The sequence below is a fragment of the Trachypithecus francoisi genome, unplaced genomic scaffold (assembly GCF_009764315.1).
Source record: "Trachypithecus francoisi isolate TF-2019V2 unplaced genomic scaffold, Tfra_2.0 Lachesis_group10, whole genome shotgun sequence".
NCBI lineage: Eukaryota > Metazoa > Chordata > Mammalia > Primates > Cercopithecidae > Trachypithecus > Trachypithecus francoisi.
In genome coordinates, this window is record NW_022681455.1 from 60993559 (window position 1) to 61015494 (window position 21936).

At 34.6% G+C, this 21936-nt stretch overlaps 1 protein-coding gene across 2 annotated transcripts in view; it reads right to left on the minus strand.

Moving 5' to 3' along the window:
• The window catches only part of EYS (eyes shut homolog), a 2089174-nt gene that overhangs the window by 355311 nt on the left and 1711927 nt on the right, over window positions 1-21936 (minus strand). For both annotated transcript variants that reach the window (XM_033217548.1, XM_033217547.1), the window contains one exon: window positions 3749-3895. In XM_033217548.1, the coding sequence (XP_033073439.1) occupies window positions 3749-3895 (147 nt within the window). The remainder of the gene's footprint in view (window positions 1-3748; window positions 3896-21936) is intronic.

Consider the following 21936-nt stretch of genomic DNA (forward strand, 5'->3'; position numbering starts at 1 on the left):
TTCCCACATGTTGTGGGAGGGACCCAGTGGGAGATAATTGAATCATGGGGGCATTTTCTCCCATACTGTTCTGGTCTCATGAGATCTGATGGTTTTATAAGGAGTTTCCCTTTCACTTGGCTCTCATTCTGTCTTGCCTGCTGTCATGTAAGGTGTGTCTTTTGTCTGCTGTCATGATTGTGAAGCCTCCCCAGCCACGTGGAACTGTGAGTCCATTAAAACTCTTCTTTATAATTTACTCAGTCTTGGGTATGTCTATATTAGCAGTGTAAAAACAGACTAATACCGAGGTATTTTCTATTTAGTGAGGAGATGTAAGCACAGACTCCAGGTAAAATGAGTCTCTCTACTCTGTGCCAGTTCTTAATTCACACTTCTAATTTAAGACATGTCACAACCAGGTTGCCCAAAGAATTATGTACCTCTCTACTAAAAGGTGAGAAACTAGGGATATATAGACCATCACTTATTCAACTTTGTATCCCTCACATTGCCCAAAGAAAGCTATGCACTTTTTAGGCACTCAGAATTTGTTGAATTTGTCTTTGCTGTCATAAAAAAGATGAAATAACAATGAATAGCAGTTTCTCATGAATGACAATGCATGAATTCAGCCATCCATGTTTGCAACCTACTCCTTCCATATCTGTCTGGAGCTAGCTCTATTGGGACACATTAAGAAGGGAAAAAGATATTCAAAGAATTTTATGGTGCCCACAATTGATTAAAACAACTGAGCATTCTTTTCCTTAGAAGAAAAAAAGAAGATGCTATCTAATATGATGCCAGAGAATGCTGTGGGATTTCTCTGGCCTTGCCACATCATTGTAATGAAATACAGTAAGTATCTAATAAAGATATTGTATATTCTGCTGGAAATCATTTTATAGAGAAAGACAGGTGTTATGACTCTTCAGATTTAATTTGTTTTCTCCAGGAGTATCAGAAATCTGTTAGTCCTCCATAAATGCAAATAAAGAGGCCCCAATAATTCCACTAGCTTATCAACTACTCTTATCTAAGACTGGACCTTCTTTTGCTTCCTATTTTAAATAAAAACATTAAGTAATATAACAATTGCTTCTGAATCCTCTCCTCCCAGTGGAGTTGCTCATGTAATTTGCCTCCTGGGACTTGGTCAGATGTCTGCTCCTAATTCTCAAAGATCACATACTTCCACATGGCATGCTTATTTCTTTTCAAAGAAGCAGCACAGAATGGATCCAACTGCATGGTAATATATCCCATGACGAAACCTCCTGATTGATACTACTTGTGTAATAGAGCTCATTTTCTGAAAGTGCACCTAAAGAATTTTGTGTGGTCTCATCCCTTCTCTTGTGACCTATTAGTAGCTCCTTTGACTGGGTTCCAGAATTCTGAATTGGTTCAGTGGCAGATACAGAAAACTTTCTTTTCATCTTGACTGCTGCTCTGGGAGCTGTCTCTCTCCCACAGAGGGTTCTTTTTTAAGCTATCCTTTTTAAGGATTTTTACTGTAACCCATAAGGATTCAAGTTTTATCTTCCTTTTGTTCCTTTTCAACATCAATTAGTTGGTGAGGCAAACTGAGACAAAATAAATGTGCAGTTTTGAACCAGGAATATAATTCAAAGCTGACAGTGGCTTATCAGCCTGACAGTTCTCTATCCTTGTCCCTTAAACATTTGATTTGATATAAAATACAAATGTTCAAAAAATGTTTGTGAAATGGAATTGAGTTGAACTGAAATGTTTAGGAGTAAAAAAAAAATGGCAAAATTAAAAACAAAGAAACTCAAACAAAATCAACACCTAAAATTTGAAGTGACACATCTGTTTTAATTTTCTCACTACTTTTAATTGCTCCTACACATAATATACTGATTTCAAAGGAAATGCAATTATCTCCTAAGTTAAGGGACACACCTTTTAAATTACCGGTATCTAACTGAATTCCAAAAATCTTTGTGCTCATCTGTTGTGAGGCTTTTTATGAGGATGACAAATCTAAGAGGATAGAAAGTAGCAACCCCAGGAAACATTCTGCTGAGGTATTCCCAACAGTGTAGGATTAAATTACCACCTTACAAATGAACAGAAAGAATGCTTTACAAACAAAAATATTTTCTCCCTTCATGGGCTCTAAAACTCTCTAGAGTAAACAGCTTTGATGAATCTGGTACTATAACAATAACAATTTATATAAGGGCAGAAATGGGTAATCATTACAGTGACATTATTTTCTTACCAATAATTTCTAGTTTGATTGTTTTTGTAGGTCATTGAATAAGGAAGGCAGAAATGATCCTATGGCACTATCATCAGCTTGACTTTTATTGGATTTAAATTAAAGTACAAACTTGAATAGAGTGTATATATGCTTGGCCTGTATTTCTCTGGCCTTCAAGAATAACACATCCAAGTGTCGGTATGGACATGAGCCAGGAGCATGAACCCAGAGCAGGAGAATTCCCAGTGATTGGGCGCTGCTTTAACTATGAGCTATTTTTAGTTGGTAGAAATACATTTTCCCCAAGAAAACACCTTCTAATTCTATATAACTTAAAAAATTGCAAAGCCAGAAAATCACTTTTCTTTGTGTCTTTCAATTATTCTGTTTGTGTCTTTTGTTCTGTTCTTGTTTTCTTTACGCTGCAATGTGCTATTACTTCCAAATTTCATGGGCATGTACCAGCACTTAGATTTTGTATACAAAAACAAGTTTTTCTTCTGTATTTTCTTCTCTCTTTTAACATAAATCAATCAGACACTCTTAAGCTATCATTTAAACATGGGTGCCTCTGCTCCTGGGGAATAAACAATACTGGCCTACCCTGGCAAGTTGTTTTCTTTCTAAAATATAACATAAATTCTTAGTTTTAATTTAATGATAAAAACTACTAAGTTCACCCGGCTTCCCCAAATGCTTCTTTTAGGCATTTTACTCATTGTCAAATAATAAAACCTTTTATATTTTGTTTAGAAAGTACAGAATGATGAATCAATTTAGCAAACTGTTTCAAAGTAGAGGAGCAAATCATTTGGGAAATAAGTTGCCCCAAAGGGGATAATCTGTTCACATACTAAAGACATTACACCTCCAATATGAGGAACTGTTAAAACGATTGTGCATTTATTTCAAAAGAGAAAACAATTGTCAAATTTTGAATACTGCTGATACAGCTTAGTGATGTTCATTCAGAGAAGAGGCCCATAAATTCTGCTTATAGAGACCTTTATGAGCAAATTGCATAATGCAGAGAACTCTGCATATAAAGACATTCCTTAAGCAAATACTGTTAATACTACTTGAAGAAAACAGCTTATATCAAGATAATAGATGTTGCTAAAAGAGTGGTACGAATTTACTTGATTGTCAAATGGACCCCAGCTTTGGAATGCCTTTTCCCAAGTTATCAAGTATTGAATATAATTCATATTTAGTGATTTATATCATAAAAATATACTCTGAAACATTTGCAGCATTTATGTTTTACTGCTGTAGCCATATGCTGTCAAATTCATATGCTTGCTAAATTCTGTCTTGTCAGCTCCAGAGCCTGTTTGTAAGTCACGTTCCATTGAATGACTCATAAATTAAACTTCTAGAGAAACTACAAAGAACTAAAATTTCTCTTTGGTAATGCTTCATGCACTTGTCTGAAAAAGTTCTCTCACAATATTTAAATGAATAAATCAATGATTCAATAGATTAACGTTTGAGAAAGAAACATGACATACAAGAAGTCAAACATTTAATACTCACTGTAAAGAATAGTTCCATTTAAACTGTTTGTTTTTATAGTCAAGAAGATGGTAACAGTTCTGTTATGTTCCTTCTCCAGGACAAAGTTCAAAAAGGGCAGTTCTAAATAGGAATTTCCACTGAAAGATGGAAAAAATAAATCTGCATCTAAAAAAGAAAATCGTATTAATATGTTCTGATAGCATTATATTGCTACTCAAATAGATAAAAACTTAGCATTTATAGTTAGCATTCATTTAAAAAGGTAACACTAATATTTAAAATATTAGGTCCAATTTTAAGAACTTTAGATATAAAGTATAATAAATTTATATTTATTGCCTCAAATAATTAACCACCAGTATAGAGGAAAAGACTGAATAAGAGTTATAATCTGATGTTCATGGATGACTTTTAAGAAGTAACAAACACCCTGAAATTGTCTGAAAAAATCTGTGTACTTGCATTGTGAAATCATAGTTCTTCACCAGATTCTTTTGCGATATTTTGTGATGCGAAGGTTGCAATTTTTAATTTTTAATTTTTGTGGTCACATTGTAGGTATATATATTTATAGGTTTCATGAGATATTTTGATTCAGGAATACAATGTATAATAATCACATCAGGGTAGATGGAATATCTATCACCTCAAGCATTTATCCTTTGGGTTACAATCAAACATCGAGTTATACACTTAAAATTGATAAATTTTATTTGATGTAATTATGTCAATAAAGTGAAAAAATTGTGACACAAAGGTTAGAGAACTGTCATACTGAGGAGTTTTATTAATGTTCATTAATATTTAGTGCTTTTCAATAATTAGGTATTTTATAAGTAGTATTACTATAATATGCAAGGTTATTAGTTTTAGACTTACAGAATTATTTTTATCTTAAATAATCTCACAAAATCTTGATGCACATAAAATTTGAAACATTTCATTGATATAGATCTATATTCATATCTATTAAAATAGAATTAGTACATTGAACAAGTGCAACACATAGGATGTTGAAAATGCAACCTTTTTTTTTTTTTTTTTTTTGAGATAGTGTCTCACTTTGTCAGCCCAGCTGAAGTGCAATGGAGCAATCTCAACTCACTTCAGCCTCAAACTCTCAGGCTCAGGTGATCCATCTGCCTCAGCTTCTGAAGTAATTGGGACTACAGGCATGTGCCACCATGCCTGGCTAACTTTTGTATTTTTAGTAGAGATGGGGTTTCATCATGTTGCCCAGGATGGTCTTGAACTCCTGAGCTCAAGCAATCTGCCCACTTCGGCCTCCCAAAGTGCTGGAATTACAGACGTGAGCCACCGTGCCCAGCCAACTTTCTTTTTTGTCTTTCTTCACAATGGGGGGAGTATTTTCTGCCACTGGAAGGACATTTAGTATTTCTGATGATTCTTACCATCTCTCTAAGTCATACAGTGAGTGAGAAACTAATATCCAGTCTAAGAAGTTTAGTAACATTTAAATCTTCCATCAGAGATATGATTTCTCCTATTCCCTTTCACCAGTCTATCTCTAGGTGGCCTGACACCTGCTGTCTTCCTTGAGGGGCAGAAGTAACCCTGGTTTCTGTTGTTTTTCTCATTTTATCACCTCTCCTTCAGATTAGCTGCTGTTTTTGACCCTTCCAGCTTTGAATGGGGAGAAGGCAAGGTGGGATGGAAAGGAAAGATGACACAGTAAAGAAGAGCTGTTAGAACTGGCAATTGTACTGTTGTAACCAGGCATCTTGCTCTTTAGGAAGGGAACACGTTTGAAACTGATTGTTTCTTTCACGGTAGGCATGCCAGATAAAATACAGGATGCTCAGTTAAATAACAAATAAGATTTTTGTTGTTGTGTTTTTTTTCTTTTCTTTCTTTCTTTCTTTTTTTTTTTTTTGAGACAGTCTTGCTCTGTTGCCAAGGTTGGAGTGCAATGGCCCGATCTTGGTTCACTGCAACCTCCACCTCCTGGCTTCAAGCGATTCTTCCGCCTCAGCCTCCCGAGTAGCTGGGATTACAGGCATGTGCCACCATGCCCGGCTAATTTTTGTATTTTTAGTAGAGACAGGATTTCACCATGTTGGCCAGGCTACTCTTGAACCCTTGACCTCAGGTGATCCACCCACCTCAGCCTCCCAAAGTGCTGGGATTAGAGGCGTGAGCCACTGTGCCCAGCCCACATAAGTTTTTAGTATAAGTATGTCTCAAACATCACATGAAATATACTAAAAATAATGCTGTTTAGTTGAAATTTAAGAATCCTATATTTTTAATTGCTAAATATGGCAACACTATGACTCATGAGTGTTTATTCAATCTTTGGAAACCCTTTGTCAACTGCCACACCTAGGATCTGCAGTCATACCCTGCCTTCTTTGGCTGGTCACTTCTATCTTGGTCTTGCTCTGATTTTTCAAATGACTTGCCTGTGTCAGTGTAAACACTGCACAGATGAAGTTGAATAGGGAAGGATGACTTTTCTCAAGGCTATTGCAGTAAGGGAGAGGCTAGAACTCAGTCTGAACTCAATTCTTTTGTAATAAAGGGTGGGAGAGTTTTTAAGAGCTGGAGTGAGAGAGAACACAGGCCATCCATGTTTGCTAATTGGCTTTACTCAAAGGATAAGTAAACTTTCTCTTATCTTTGTATCAGGACATAGTTTTACAACTGGGATCAAGACACCCATTGAAGTTAGTCTTATACCCTCCCCTAGAGGTGGACAGATGGGGTGCTATCTTCTTTTATGATTACATTTCAGGGGAGCAGTGGTTCCAAGAACCTTAAGAAAGAAATTCCTGGCTGGTAAAACTGACAAGAAGATATTTAAAAGATTTATGTTTCAAAGGCAACAGAGAAATAATTTAATATGGAAAATTTTCTAGTCATTCGTAAGGAGTGCAGTAAATGCCTCAATGTCAGGATAGCTGGGACTACAGCGCCCGCCACCTCGCCCGGAAGTAAGTAGAGACGGGACAGGATGGTAAAATCCGTCTCGTAAAGTGCTATTACAGGCTTGAGCTATATGGAAAATTTTCTAGTAAATGCCCAGGAAGACCAGGGACTAAGTCGGAGAATCCTTTCTAAAGTGTAGTTAAGCTAAGAAGAGTGTTAAGGTCATCTTAGTAACTTAACAAGGAGCATTTGGGGAGAACATAAAATGACTTTCAGGCCAGTTGCTTTTCCTGAGGCATACATATCTAGTACGTGGTAAAGACTCTTAAATTCCCTATCATCTCCTGCCCTACTGTATGTGGGGTATAGGTAATTTCCAACCAAACTCTGTTTTTTTTTTTTTTTTTTTAGTTTTTATTTTTGAGACAGTCTTGTTCTTTTGCACAGGCTTGAGCACGGTGGTGCAGTCTCTGCTCACCGCAACCCCTGTCTCCTGAGTAGCTGGGATTACAGGCACACGCCACCATGCCTGCCTAATTTTTGCATTTTTAGTAGTGACAGGGTTTTGCTGTGTTGGTCAGACTGGTCTTGAACTCCTGATGTCAAGTGATCCACCTGCCTTGGCCTCCCAAAGTGCTGGGATTATAGGCATGAGCCATCCCACTCAGCCCTTTCTCTGTCTTTCTCTCTCCCCCTCTTTCTCCTTCCAGACACACACACACACGCGCGCGCACACACACACACACACCACACACACACACACACACACAGTGCTGCTTTAGCTCAGCTATGAATGTATGAGTCCATAGGTCAACAGTCCATGGTGCTACTTTCCAAGTGATCCAGCTGTAGCTATCCCCAAACACATTGTCAGATACGATGGGTGGAAGAGGGTGGGGAGTGAGGTCCACAAGACAGCCTTCTTCAAAAACATTTTCTCAAAATTGTCTCTTAAAATCGTCTCGTCTAAATACAAACCCTTTTTAAATCAAGGATACTTTCCAGGTAAATCTTGCTTTTAGGTATGGAACCTCATTTGTTTACAGTGTTATATCCTGTTGTGCAAAAGAAAGTTTATTTTTAACATCCTGTTTATGCCTATAACTTGTGAAGTTTGCTTGTGAGAATCAGGTATAAACAATACAACTTATGTATTATTAAATGCTTGACTTAAGTTATAAGGTATCACAAAAGTTACCATTTCTTGGCCTCTACACACAATCTTTTACTCTTTGAAATTTACCTACATCGTTCTGCATTTTATTGAATCTTTTCTTTTCAAAGGTTATTAAGGCCTTGTTAGCAAATCCTTCATCAGTGCTTATGAGCACTGATGCCTAGAAATCTCCATAATACTAAGCCCTTATTTTTATTAAAACTTTCTCTTTCCTTGTCTTTCATGACACTGTTGTGTACTTTGGCTGTCTTCTTACCTACCTTTTGCAGACTGTTCCTTCAAGCACTTTATAACACACATCGTTTCCAAGGCTCTGTCCTCTGTCTTGAGTCCTCTAATCATTTCTGACTTTTCTACATCTGCTGCTCCTTCAGTTTCTAACTCACAGTACTTAGTTTTTCAAGCTTAGAAACTCAGCATCATTATCTACTCATCTCCTCCCAAACTAGTTGCTAGATCCTGACACTTCTTGCTTAGATCAGACCTTGTATCTTTCCTTCTGCTACCACAACCCTTGTTTAAGTTCTCGTTGTTTCAACTAAACTGTTGCAGTGGCTTCTTTCTAACTTCCTTTCCTTCCTAGAGTGCCTATTAGTTGTCATTGATGCCATGTCAATTTTATTCAATCATAATTACCACAGACCTTTGGTCAAAAACTTCAGTGACTACAGTATATTATCAAGTAAGCCAGGCCCTCCATGGTCTTATTTTGTAGTGCTTCTACACATACATATCTCCTGATAAGGTTGAACCAACTTTCTTTTGTTGCTCTACTTGTGTTCACACTGTTCTGTCTTTGTGGAACATCCTTCCTCAAATACTAGGTATAAAATTTCTCCCTTAATTCAAGGTCTACTTGAATATTCTCCCAAATTTGAACTCCTCAAAGCATTGTAGCCACAGTTTTTTTTTTTTTTAGTCTACATATTGTTTTTTATCCTATGTTACAATTGTTGGCATAACTATAGAATTGGCAATATAGTAAACCTAATAATTTGGATGAAGGCAGTGAAGTGACTTTAATTGTTAGAAACAGAATGTACTAAGCATGTGAATTCTAAGAAGACACTGGGGAAAATATGAGTTAAGGAGGTAAGTTTCCTTTCTTGTGACCAGAAAAGATTATAACATAATTGGAATGTCACTGATGGAACAGAAGCTTTGCAGATGCTGAACTGCACATACATCAATTTTTAATAATATAAGAAGAAAAGCCATATGCCAATCAAGTTAAGATGCAATGTAGCTAGCTGGACACTAGAAGAAGTTTGGATATTAATTTGGATGGCATTAGTAAAGGAAAATGGTTAAGTTTACAAAGAGATGGACTTGGCTTGTAAATAAGTAGGATCCTTAGCATATAACTTGGAAACTATTTGGATGTTGCATATCTGTTGATTCTACCATAGACATGGTTTTAGACACTGTTTCTTCATGTTATTTTTGCCTATCCTACTGGGAGTCACTAAGGAATTCAACGCATTCAACAAATGTCTATCAAGTGACTACTACATCGCAAGAACTCATCAAGGAATACAGTGTTGAGCAAATATATAAAGATTACCCTAATGGAGCTTAAATTTTAGCTTCACAGAAGGAAACCCCATCTACAGGAGTTGTAGATGTTTTGGGGAAGTCCTGGACAAATGTGTCATGGTACACTGACCATTTTTCCTGACATTTGCTGTCACCAGGAGCATTGAAACTAATGTGAGATGTAAGACTCCATAAAAAGGAAAGTCCATAAGCCTATCTCCTCTATCCTTCTGTACTATACATTCTCTGAAGAAAAGATCTGTGTTTGATCCACCTTTGATCCCCCCATGGCATGTCCAATTTTGCACATGTTAGGCAAATGCTATATTCTTATACAAATACAACTAAAGTGATCATATGTGGTAGTTTGAAAACAAAAATCAGGAAATATTTTTATGAATAAAATGGGATGAGAAAGGTAATGATGAGATTCCAGCATTTTTCTTGTTGTTACGGCTTTTCACACTATTGATAAGTCTACCAGAAAATGTTTGAGAAAGGATAGTCTTTATATATGGGTTTATGTATGAATTAAATTACTTGATTTTATAATTAGGTTTTACTTATTCTGAGAAGCAATGAACTCACAAAGTGCAATAAAAATATAATTCAATTTGCTAAAAAATGACTTCCATGTTGCTTTGCAGGAGCACATCTATTATATTATTCAGGTGCACCTGCCTACTTTCTGGCTCACACACTCTTTGAACCTTTTTTCAGTGTTGACACTGTTTTATGAAAATTACGACAGGAAACAACAATTATAAGCAATAAACATTTGCTATTGAATTGCTTTCTAACCATATTAATTTTCATTATCACCATGTTTAGTGGATATGTTGAAAAACAGAACTGCCCTGAATATGGAAAACAAGACTAATTGGGGTTAGGCAGAGTGTTTTCCCGCTGCTTCCAAAAGCCTCTTCAGGCGATGCTATTTGAACACACTCCAAATTTATTTCTCTTCCAATTATAAATAAAAAAACCAACAAGGTCTTTATATGAAACATATTAAACGTCTTACAAAATATGTTATATAGTATTGAGTTACTGGTTTCTGATTACAAAATAACATCTAAAATATACTCTGCAATGTTTGAATGTCTTAAAAGATCATATAGATTTATCAGATTAATTTTGTTAACTTTGATATGATTCACAAAATAAAGTTAATTCTGAGTCATGGGAACATCTAATAAATCAAGAAGGAGAATCTTTTAAGTTCTTAAATTATGTTAAAAAAAAAAAAAACAAAAAAACCATGATCTCAAATTGGCAAAGGAAGCTATGAAAGCACAGTAGTGAGTTTGAGGTAACTTAATGCTAAAAGCATGGATTATTATTTTTATTTTTTTTTAACCAAGCATAGTTCTATAGTATGAATCAGGGCCACTATCAATAACACTCATTGAAATTTTATCCAAGAGAGTACAACAGAATATTATAAAGAAAACACAAAAGAGATGAGTATCTTTACCCCGAACACAATACAACTTAGCAGAATAAAAGTTATTGATTCTGAATAGAAATGGTGCTCTTTTGTCTACAGCACAAATCCCCTTAGCCTTCTATAAAGGCCTTCTATGAGCTAACCTCAGAGTCTGACACACTAATACACATAAAGCTACAAATACAATGGGTCACAAATTATTCATATACAAGTTTATTGTATTTCTTGGCAGCAGAAGAAACAGAATATTGTTTGCTATTTCTTTGCTATGATAGAAGTAGATTTGATTTACTCAATAGAAATTAAAAATTAATACTACTGACATGTTTTTGTTGAGTAGTTTTTCACCTTCCCCAGAAAGAACATCATACAAACTGACTATTTATAAAAAAGGTGACTGATATGATGCAATTATTATTTTAATTTTAAAATACTGCATTTTCCACTTATGAGTCTAATTTTATTAAAATCTGTGATTTAAATGAATATCATCATTTATAAGTTCATGTATATTCTTTCCCAAAGAAGCATTCTTAAAAAATGAATCTAACTAATAATATTAAAAGTTTAGAAACTATAATTATCTACATTATTACAGTATTGTAAAATCTAAAGAGGCATGACATTTTAAATACTATATACAAATAAGAATAATCAATTTATAATTTTCAGTGACTACAATTAAAATGATTATGATTATGACTATCAATATCTTAAATATTTACATATAGTACAAACACTGTAAATAAAATACTGAATATAATATAGTATATATAAATTCTACTAAACTTTTTTTACCACATTATACATTTTTTCCTATTTTATAATTTAAAAAATTAGTTTAGATTTAGATGACTTGAGTTTCATAGACTATTACTTTTACTTGAATAATTTCTTCACATTAGACATTCACATTTCTATTAATCCATAAACACTGATAAATTTGTTAAGTGCTGATAAAAATTATTGACTACTCTGTTGTTGCTGTTAGTACAGCTGTTATTTGTGCTACATCTATTTTCCACCACAGAAAAGAACTTCTAAAAAGCAACAGAACTAACATTTCTCCTTTTGATTGCACCCACTTCATTCCTTCATTTAAAGCATGAAAAGAACTGCTCTACATCTGACCAAAGCAATGCACAAGGAAACAATGTTTTAGAATAGTCTTTCTCATCCTTCACTGTCACGTCCAATCTAGCATTACTTTTTCATCGCTGATTTCTCTGTTAAAGAACAGTTGATCACCATGATTTGCTATTTGATCCTGTCAAAATTCTGAGGCCCCAAAGCACTGATCCCACTTCCTTTCTCTTATTAAATAAAACATTGTTTAGCACACCAACAATATCTTCAATGCAGGAAAAATAAAACAAGAACAAGAAAGGTATGTGAAAATCTATCAGTATTTCTCACTGTACTTGATATGTCATGATAGCTACCGTTCTTTCTCTAGTCTATTCTTAAATCTTCTTTTCTAGTTTAGAAATTCTCCCTGAGTGATCTCATTTGTTCCTATAACTTTAGCTACTTTCTAATTTCTGAAAACTGTCAGATTTTAATCTTTAACACAGATAGCGCCTGACCTAACACGTTCATCTGCTTAATGGACAGATTCACTTGGAAAAATATAGATAACCTAAACTCAAAATATTTAAACCCATTTTATTATTTTTCTTCTTTGAAATGTAATCTTTTTCAATATCAAATTGATAACACCTTTCTTGTTATCAACACAAATATATACTTCTATTGCAGCTCTTATTCAACTGTATAGCCCATTTTTTTTTTTTGTATGACTCACCATGTGACAGCTGTGAGTTCCTTAAATGCAGGCAGAATGGCTTAATTTTGTTTTGTGTGCCCCCAGAAAATAACACATTTTTGGCAAATACTCAATGTTTGATGGCTGAAAAAACATGCCTCTAATTTCTGTCTTGCATTTAATTTTAGAATTTCCATCTACCAAGCTATTCAAATAACAATTTTATCATAGTCATCCAAACTTCTTCCTTTGTTCCTCATCCCATCCTCCCACTCACATCATTCATTTTATATTTTATGTTATTTAATTCAAATGATTCCTCTTCACTTGTAATGCTATCATCTTCTGCCTGTACTATTTGAATACCTCCTAACTTGTCTTCATTACTTTCGTATCTCCTCTGTTAATTACTATGAAATTTATGTTATTTAAACACAAATTTGAATTTATTATTCTGTTTAAAGAGTCTTCCCTGGTCCTTCATTGGCAGCAAATAGTAGCAGTGACCTTTAAGTTTGGCATAGAAGACTATTCTTAACTCACCTTCCAAGACTGCCTGATTCTCTAATTACCCCATATGATAGCCATACTCTACTACTCTGCACTTTAAACATTCATTATTTTGAAATTAATAAATTTGTAATATTGTAGTTAACAACGTACATTAATGATTCCATTAATATGCTTAAAGTTTATTGGTCTTTATCTCCTTTTAAATCATTTCAGTAATTTTATCTTTTGAAAACATTTATCCCTTTCAGAGAAGTCTTCAGACACACTGCCATTGATGTATATATAGAATATAATACTTTTAATGAATACTTTGTCAATGGTTATATCCTTATTTTACCTCTATTGTTCTAAAATTTCTTCCCTCGTCCCCAGTTTAACCTTTCCCAGAGACAGAGAAAGCCAGCAAGGGTCTGGGCTGCTGTGATGCTTTAATTAAAAGTGTTCCACTCTGTTCTGTTTTTTATTGAGGGTTCATGGGTAATATTTTGCAAAATACGTTTGCAAAGTTTTACTAAGAAAGGGCATGCAGAACTTCACAAGTGAAGCTACAATTAAATTGCTGCATGCTATGACCTAGCCCTCTACTTTGATGGTGGTCCCCAGACTTGTTCCCATCATAGCTGGGTGGATCAGGCACTGAGAATATGACACATGCTGTTTAAACATGGCCCATGCTATTTAAACATGACCATGTGATTGAAACTAGATGCTAATTTATTCTTAAAATATGTCACTTTAATACAGCTTGGGATACTGACATTGTTATGATTATCATATTGTATCCTACAGCCATGCTAATGGAAGGAGGAGAATATGGAAGAAAATTATAGCTAGTAAGTCATTGGTAATAATGAAAATCAGAACACAAAGAATTGGAGAAATCACAAAAAGAGACATTTTGGCAAAAAATGTTATAAAAAGTGAAATGTGTTAAAGAATACTCTACCTCATGAATACTAGGAAAATACAAATTTCAATCACTATTAGGTATCATAATTTTGAATCTTTCAGACTGGTAAAAATAAAGAAATCTCATAATTGCAGAAGTTGGTGAAGATGTGAATTAATCAAAACTGTTAGATATTACTGGGTCCAGTAAACATTTTGTACAACACCTTGGAAAACTATTTGTCAGTATCCAGTAATAATTAAGAAGTACATACACTCTCAATCGTTTTCCTAGATATTTCTAGATCTCTTGCAAATGTACTCAAGGAAGCATATGTAAGAATATCCAGAATAGTATATTTTGTACTATAAAATAAGAAAAAAAGGCTAAATTTCCATTAATAGATTATCGAAAGTATAAATTATGATACAGGTATAGAAAAGCATACTATGGAGCAGTGAAATAACTTCTACAAATATAAGTGGATCAATTTATATTACGGATAAATTTCTAGAGCATATTGAGCAAAAAGAGCAAGCTGTAAAACAATACATGTTATTTACATAAATTTTTAGAAAAAATAACATATTAGTGATATATAGTAAGAATACAAATAAACACATGGATGATAAAGATAATTCAGGGTACTGTTTATTCTGGAGTTGGTGGTAGGGTTATGCAAAGGCTTCAAATGTGTTAGCAATTTTTTTTCCTTTTTTTTTTTTTTTTTTTTTTTTTGAGATAGAGTCTTACTCTGTTGCCCAGACTGGAGTGCAGTGGCGCCATCTTGGCTCACTGCAACCTCTGTCTCCAGGGTTCAAGCCATTCTCCTGCCTCAGCCTCCCAGGTAGCTGGGACTACAGGCACGTGCCACCATGCCCAGCTAACTTTTTGTATTTTTAGTAGAGATGCAGGGTTTTACTATGTTGGTCAGGCTGGTCTCGAACTCCTGACCTCGTGATCCTCTCACCTCGGCCTCCCAAAGTGCTGGGATTGCAGGCATGAGCCACCACATCCTCCCGTAATGTTTTGTTTCTAATACTAGGTAGTGGGTATACACATTATTGTTACATTAATTATTAATATCTTTATGCAAGACAAATTATAAAGTTATTGGTAATTATAAAAATTAGCACACAGAAAATTAGAGAACACTTATAAGGTGACAGTGAGATATTCTAATGCCTCAATCCTTCTAATTTATCTTCTGTCCTCATCATTCCAATGAAACATCTGTCACTAATATTATCATTGAATTCAATGTCATATTAAGATTTGAAAATACAGGCATAGTAATTCATATTTTAGGCCCATTTTTTCCCCCTTTGGTATCGCTAGTATGGAAAGTCTCTGGAAATGAGTGTTTGAGAATGACAATGAATAGTAATTAGTAAGTAGTAAGCTTAATTAGTACAGCTACAATATTAGCCCGTTTCAGATGTGATCACTTTATTAAACCAAATGAAGAATGTTTTCTTTACCTAGTATGTAAATATTCAGCAAAGCCGTTTTTTTTTTTTTTTTTTTTTTCTATTCTGAAAAGAGGGGAACTTTAGAATTAGTTTGCCTTTGCCTAGCAAGGATAAAAATTTTACCTTCACAGTCTTGTCTCAAGTTTATATTAAATCTCCAACACTATATCACAATTCAATCTATGAGGAACTGGTTTGCCAAGCATTCAGTTTGATCTACCATGTTGATGATATCTTGCTGATAATATCTGGTGATCGGACACAGAAATAGACAGTATCTAGATGCCTTAATAAAATACATGAGTATTTAAGCATGGAGGATAAATCTCATGAAAATTAAGGAGGCTGACAGTTAGGAAAGCTTCATGGGTCCTTTCAGCTATAGCATTCCTTTCACCTAAAATATGCCTTTCCAAACAGAACAAGTTACTTCTAGCTGGTGGGTTAACTACAACCATAAAAGAGCATGCTAAGGACAACTGGCACCCTAAGAATAACATCACAGAGGATTTGAAAAACACTGTATCTTTTTTCTGTATGATTTTGTTTCAACTCAAGAAATATATTTAAATTATTGTTTTATATGGACAATCTTTTCCTTTTCGATTATTTGAGACTGTAATTCTGAAATAGTTTTTCTTATTCTGAAAAACTTCCTTTTCAAGATGCTAAACCCTCTCAGTTTGTTGTTTTTCTGAGGATATATTTATTTGGACCTTATTGTCTAATGAAGGTTTACCTGTGCAGAAATGTCTAGACTGATATTTAGCTTCTCTGTGAAATTTCAAGATATTATTTTGCTTTTGATTTAAAATAATTATATATATGCTGGAATAAATATACTACACTTTCTGTCAATCATTTTTAACTTATCTTGCATATTTGCTTTGTCTCTCTCTGCTACATTATTCAGACCTAACTTCTGTTCTTTAATTCTTTTCTTAGCTATATCTAATCTGCTATTTAATTCACCTTTTAAAATTTCAATGATGTATATTTTATTACATTGCCTGGAATTTTGTGATAGTTTTTCTTTTGTCCTGCTTTTCAATTTCCTATGGCATTTTCCTGAGCATTTGACATATATTAATTTTATTTTTGAGTTTAATGAATCTCATAGTCAAAATCCTTCAGAGTATAATGCTGCTGTTTATTTTTTTTCCACAGCATTTTGCTTGGGGAGCTCATCTGTTTTAGCTGGTATTCCCTTTTTTATTATGTGGTTGTTTTTGGTTGATATTTATTGGTGAGAATCAATAGTAACCCAATTTGTAGAATTTGCAAAAGTAAACTTACATTTGCTTCTTCCAAGTATCCTGACACTTTCATACTGGCACTTTGTATATTAATTTCTAGTTGAGAACTTCTTCAACCACATTTGTAGAGTGCATTAGAACCCTGAACTTATATGAGAGAAGGGTGAAGGGTCATTAAAGAATTCTTAGGGTAGGGGGTGGTTACTTACCCAACTCTACTTGACATGGCTGAGCACCAATAGTTTTCTTGTTGCTTTTCTTTGCTGTTAGGCACTCCCCCTCCTCCATCTGCTAATTGTCATTGAATCTGAAGTTCCTTGAAGTTCTAAACTTCATTTATTAGGAGTTTTCAGATTCAACTCTTGATTTTGTTCAGGCACAAAGAACTTTTTTTGTGTGTCTCACACTGGCCTTAAAACCCTGTATCTTAAGTAGCTAAAACCAGCAAATGTTGTGGTATCACTGTCTATCATGCTTTTAAAAAGGGATTCCTCTCAGCTTTTTGGCTCTTACTGCATTCCCTTATTTTGGAACTGTGGGAATGACATTCTGAACTCAACTACAAATTCAAAAGAATGTTTATTTTATTTTGTCCAACATTTTAATCGATTTTTAGTGGGAAGGTTTTCAGACTATCTTCTGTGCCAACTGTCAAAAGTAGAAGCCCAGTGCTATATTTTTAAGATTGTGTAAATTATTTGAAACTCAAGTAACAGCATCATCTCTCTCAATTAGACTTGCCTGGAGACCAAACAGGAAAAGTTTCCTTAAAGGGATAGACGAATAAAAAAGTCTAATAACTTATAGAATAAATAATGGTTTATTCAGTATTTCTTATTCGTTTATATTCATGATGCATGCATGCACATAAAAGCAAAACAAAATGAGATAAAAACCCCAGAACAAAAGCAAAAAACAAAATACCAGAACAAAACAGAAACCACAAACTTGACAACAAGAAAAGATGATTTTGTTTGTTATGTTTATCGGTTATGTCTCTACAAATATGAAAAATGTAGAGTAATAGTCTAATAGTCTAGTCCCCAGTTGGTTTGGCACCAGAGACTGGTTTCATGGAAGACATTCTGCAAAGACTGGGGTGGGGTGGGGGAATGGTTTTGGGATGATTCAAGCTCATTACGTTTGTTGTGTACTTTACTTCTATTATTATTAAATTGTGATATATAATGAAATAATTATATAACTCACCGTAACATAGAATCAGTGGGAGCCCTGAGCTTGTTTTCCTGCAACTAGATGGTTCCATCTGGGGGTGATGTATTAGATTGTCATAGGGAGCGCGCAACCTAGATCCTTCATATGCGCAGTTCCCAATAGGATTTGTGCTCCTAGGAGAATCTAATGCCACTGCTTATCTGACAGGGGGTGGAGCTCAGGAGGTAATGAGAGTGATGGGGAGTAGCTGTAAATACAGATGAAGCGTCTATGGATCAATCACCACTGTCCTCCTGCTGTGCGGCCCTGTTCCTAACATTCCAGACTGATACCGTGGCCCAAGGGCTGGGAACCCCTGGTCTATGCCATTTGTCGATAATTTAAAGAATTGAATGTGTAGCATAATATTCTTTATGTTTTTGAAATAATGACTTTTAAATATAATATTAAGTTTCTAAGTATTTCAAAGTGTGGGTAAAATACATAGAAATTTGCCAGAAAAATACTGAAACACACCTAAGAAAAAGCTTAGAAGATTTTTTGAAAAGTAAATTTTTCAAAAGTCAATAGCTATCATTTCAAGAATGAATTTTGACAGACTTTTCCGATTATTAAAATAATGAATATTGACAACACTAATTCATAAGAGTATCTTAAATAATAAAAAGAAACCCTTCCCATAAGGCAAAACCAAGATGATTAAGCTGCCAATCAGAAAATTTTGATAACGTCAAATACTCCAGACCATTTAAAAACACCCGCTGCTTGTGACAAACTGCAGTTGAATGAAGAGAATATTTTTCAAAATATAATTATTACATCAAGTATTTGCATCAAAATGGATTTAGTATTTTTATTTTAGAATAGATTATAAGCAAAGAAAAATCGAAAGTTTTACATAATGATTTTTAAAATATTTCAAAAATTCTTGCATATTTAATTCACATTTTGACGATTACGATTATTTTGATTGTAAAAGTGACATTACCAAAGTAAAATAATAGTTTCATATTGTAATATAACTTGATATTTATTACATGGATCCACATAATTAATGGTAAGTTCTTTTTTTAGTCATCAACATACCTTTCAGAAATACAAACATATCTTTTTGTCATGGCCTTCAAATATCTCTAGTGATTTTTTTCCCAACCTACAACTTCCTAGTTTAGTAGAGGGCAGAACATTCACATGTAATAAAAAAAAAAAAAAAAAAAAAATCCTTACTTAACAGACAACGTTTGAAACATAGTGTAGAAGAAAGGGAGTATGATAGGCAGAGAAAAAAGATGCCCCACATGATGCCTTTACAATAGAGACAGTTTAAAGCCTGGACAAGATAGTTTGAATCAAAAGTCTAGAGGAAGAATATGCCGCAAGATGGTGGTTATAGGAGGAAAATCTTTCCTACCCACTCTATGGAAGAATTGTAAACTAGATAAATAACTTACCAGCAAAAGAAACATGTTATAAATTAACATGAATTCTATCATTAAAAAGCCAGAAGATATTATGAAATAAGAAAACAAACACTTATTCATTATAAAAATATTTCAAATGAACTTTGCTCAAAGTGTGAGGGAGGATCGGAGATACATTAGAAGTCCACCCTTAATTCAATGAATTTCCACTCTAACTGGGAAATTAGTCAATTAACTACTTCAGGCAGCATATAATTAGCTGCTCCTACCGGGGAAGAGGCAAGAACATGAGCAAGGGGAGCAATGGAGCAACCTGGAATGTACATTGAGAAAAGTCTGAAGTTTAGCTGGCCAGGAGCACAAACTGTGTGGAGACTAATAGGAAATAGAGCTGGAAAGAGAGGTAGGAGGAGGATCATAGATGGCTGGTATGCCAGAATAAATAAATTGACTTTCATTCTGCAGTCAGGAACATTAAACATCTATGAGCAGGGAAGCAGCAAAATTAGAATTGCACATCAGTAACACTAAGCTCTCAGCAATGTACAAGCAGCTTGAATTAGGAAGAACAAGAAGTGTTTTTTAAAAAGCTTTAACAATAGTACAGGTGAGAGGAAGTCGAGATCAAATTAAGAATGGGGGTAATAGCAAAAAAGAGGGAAGAGATTGGAAAGACTTTCTGAACTAGCAGAGACAGGACTTGGCAACGAGTATGTTGTGGGTTAGGGTGAAGTGAGATCTCAAGGTGAAACAGCAAAGTTTTAAAGTCTGAGTGACCTGGATAATGATAGAGATAGAAATGAAAATGGGAAACTCAGAAAGAAGAGTTGAGCAGTGGGAGAGTAATGGAACCAGTATGTACATTTTGATTTTGTTGGGTATTTATGTAGAAATAATCAGTAGCTGGTTACAAATATAGAAGAAATGAGAGCTGGACATTAAAGCTGAAGAGCTAACCACAAAGATGGAATGATGACCTTCTAGGAATCCGATAACAAGTTGGGTAAAGATAAGACACATATTTTGAATTGCTGTGATAAAGAGGAGACGGAGAAGGAGATATCAGGAAGGCAGGAAATAAGAAAGCCTATTACAGTGAAATCTGATGGAGGGAGAATTATCAGGAAGCAGAATTAGCTGGTAGTAGGAAGGAGAATGTGTGTGTGTGTGTGTGTGTGTGTGTGTACATGTGCAATAGCTAGGAAGCACAAAACTTTAGCAAGGATGGACCCAAGTAAATACAGAGAAGGAAATAAGAAATCACTCTCATTTTCTATTTTACTGCTTTAGTCATTAGCTAAAATCTTGCCTCAGGTTGTAGGTGCCTTGAATATGGGGATGAACTGAATTTAGTGATAGCAGTTTACTTTGTTGGACCTCTAAGGCGTGTCTTACTGTAGTAGTCAGTTCAAAGCCTCTGGATTTTAAAAGAGCTTAGAAGTCAGCCACTTTTTACCCTTTCAAAAGATGGTAATGTCTCTATGAAAATGAGGATGTTCTGGGCAAAACTCAATCTCTCTCTTCTGGCAAGCTTTTTTTTTTTTTTTTCCTAAAGAAATATACAGTAGTTTCCAAACTTGTTATTTTGCAGCATTCCCACTAATCCTCTTCAGTCTTAAAACTGTTACAACATCTTGTTTTGGTAGTCATGACCATCAATAGTCTTTTAAGTCAATTCTCTTTATGAGCTGTACACATTGACTACTATTTGTGTGTCTTGGGAGTAGATACAGTATGAACAGCATCATATTCAGTTCAACTAGTACAGATAATTTTATGTTTCTGAGGAAGACACTGAGAAATAAAGAGATAAGTGAATGAGGGAGAAGGGATGGGGAAAGAGAAGATGAAAGAGAGCGGGGGAAGAGGATGAAAAGGAGAAGGAGGAGTAAGAGGAAAAAAAATTGAAAGTGTGAGAAAGCAGAATCATCAGAATCTACATCTTAGTACTGGTTAGCTTTTATTGAACATCACTATGTGCCAGGCAATACTCTCAACAGCACTATTATCTCTGTTTTTAAAAAATTAATAAATTTTATTTACTAGCATATTAGGCTCACAGAAAACGAGAGAGAAAAGTACAGAGTTTGTATATACTCCCTGTCCCCAGCCATGCACAACCGTCTCCACTAATGACATGTCACCCAGAGGTATGTTTGTTACAATTCATGAACCTATATTGAAACATCATTATCACTCAAAGTCTATAGTTTACATTACTGTTCACTCTTGGTATTGTACATTCTATGGGTTTTAACAAATGTATGACGTATCTATCATTGTAGTATCACATAGAATACTTTCACACCCTAAAAGTCCTATGTTCAGCCTATTCATCCCTCCCTCCCTCTCATCCCCTGGCAACCCCTAATCTTTTCACTCTTCCTCTAGTTTTGCCTTTTCTATAATGCCAGCCAGTTGAATTTGTACAATAGGTAGACTTTTCAGATTGACTTCTTCCATTTAATAACATTTAAGATTCCTCCGCGTTCTTTCATGACATGATAGCTCATTTCATTTTAGCACTGAATAATATTCCACTGTCTGGATCTACCACAGTTTATTAACTTTTCTTGCTTCGAAGTCTGCTTTATCTACAATGAATATAGCTACTCCAGCTTTCATTTTATTAGTGTTAGCATGGTATATCTGTCTCCATCTC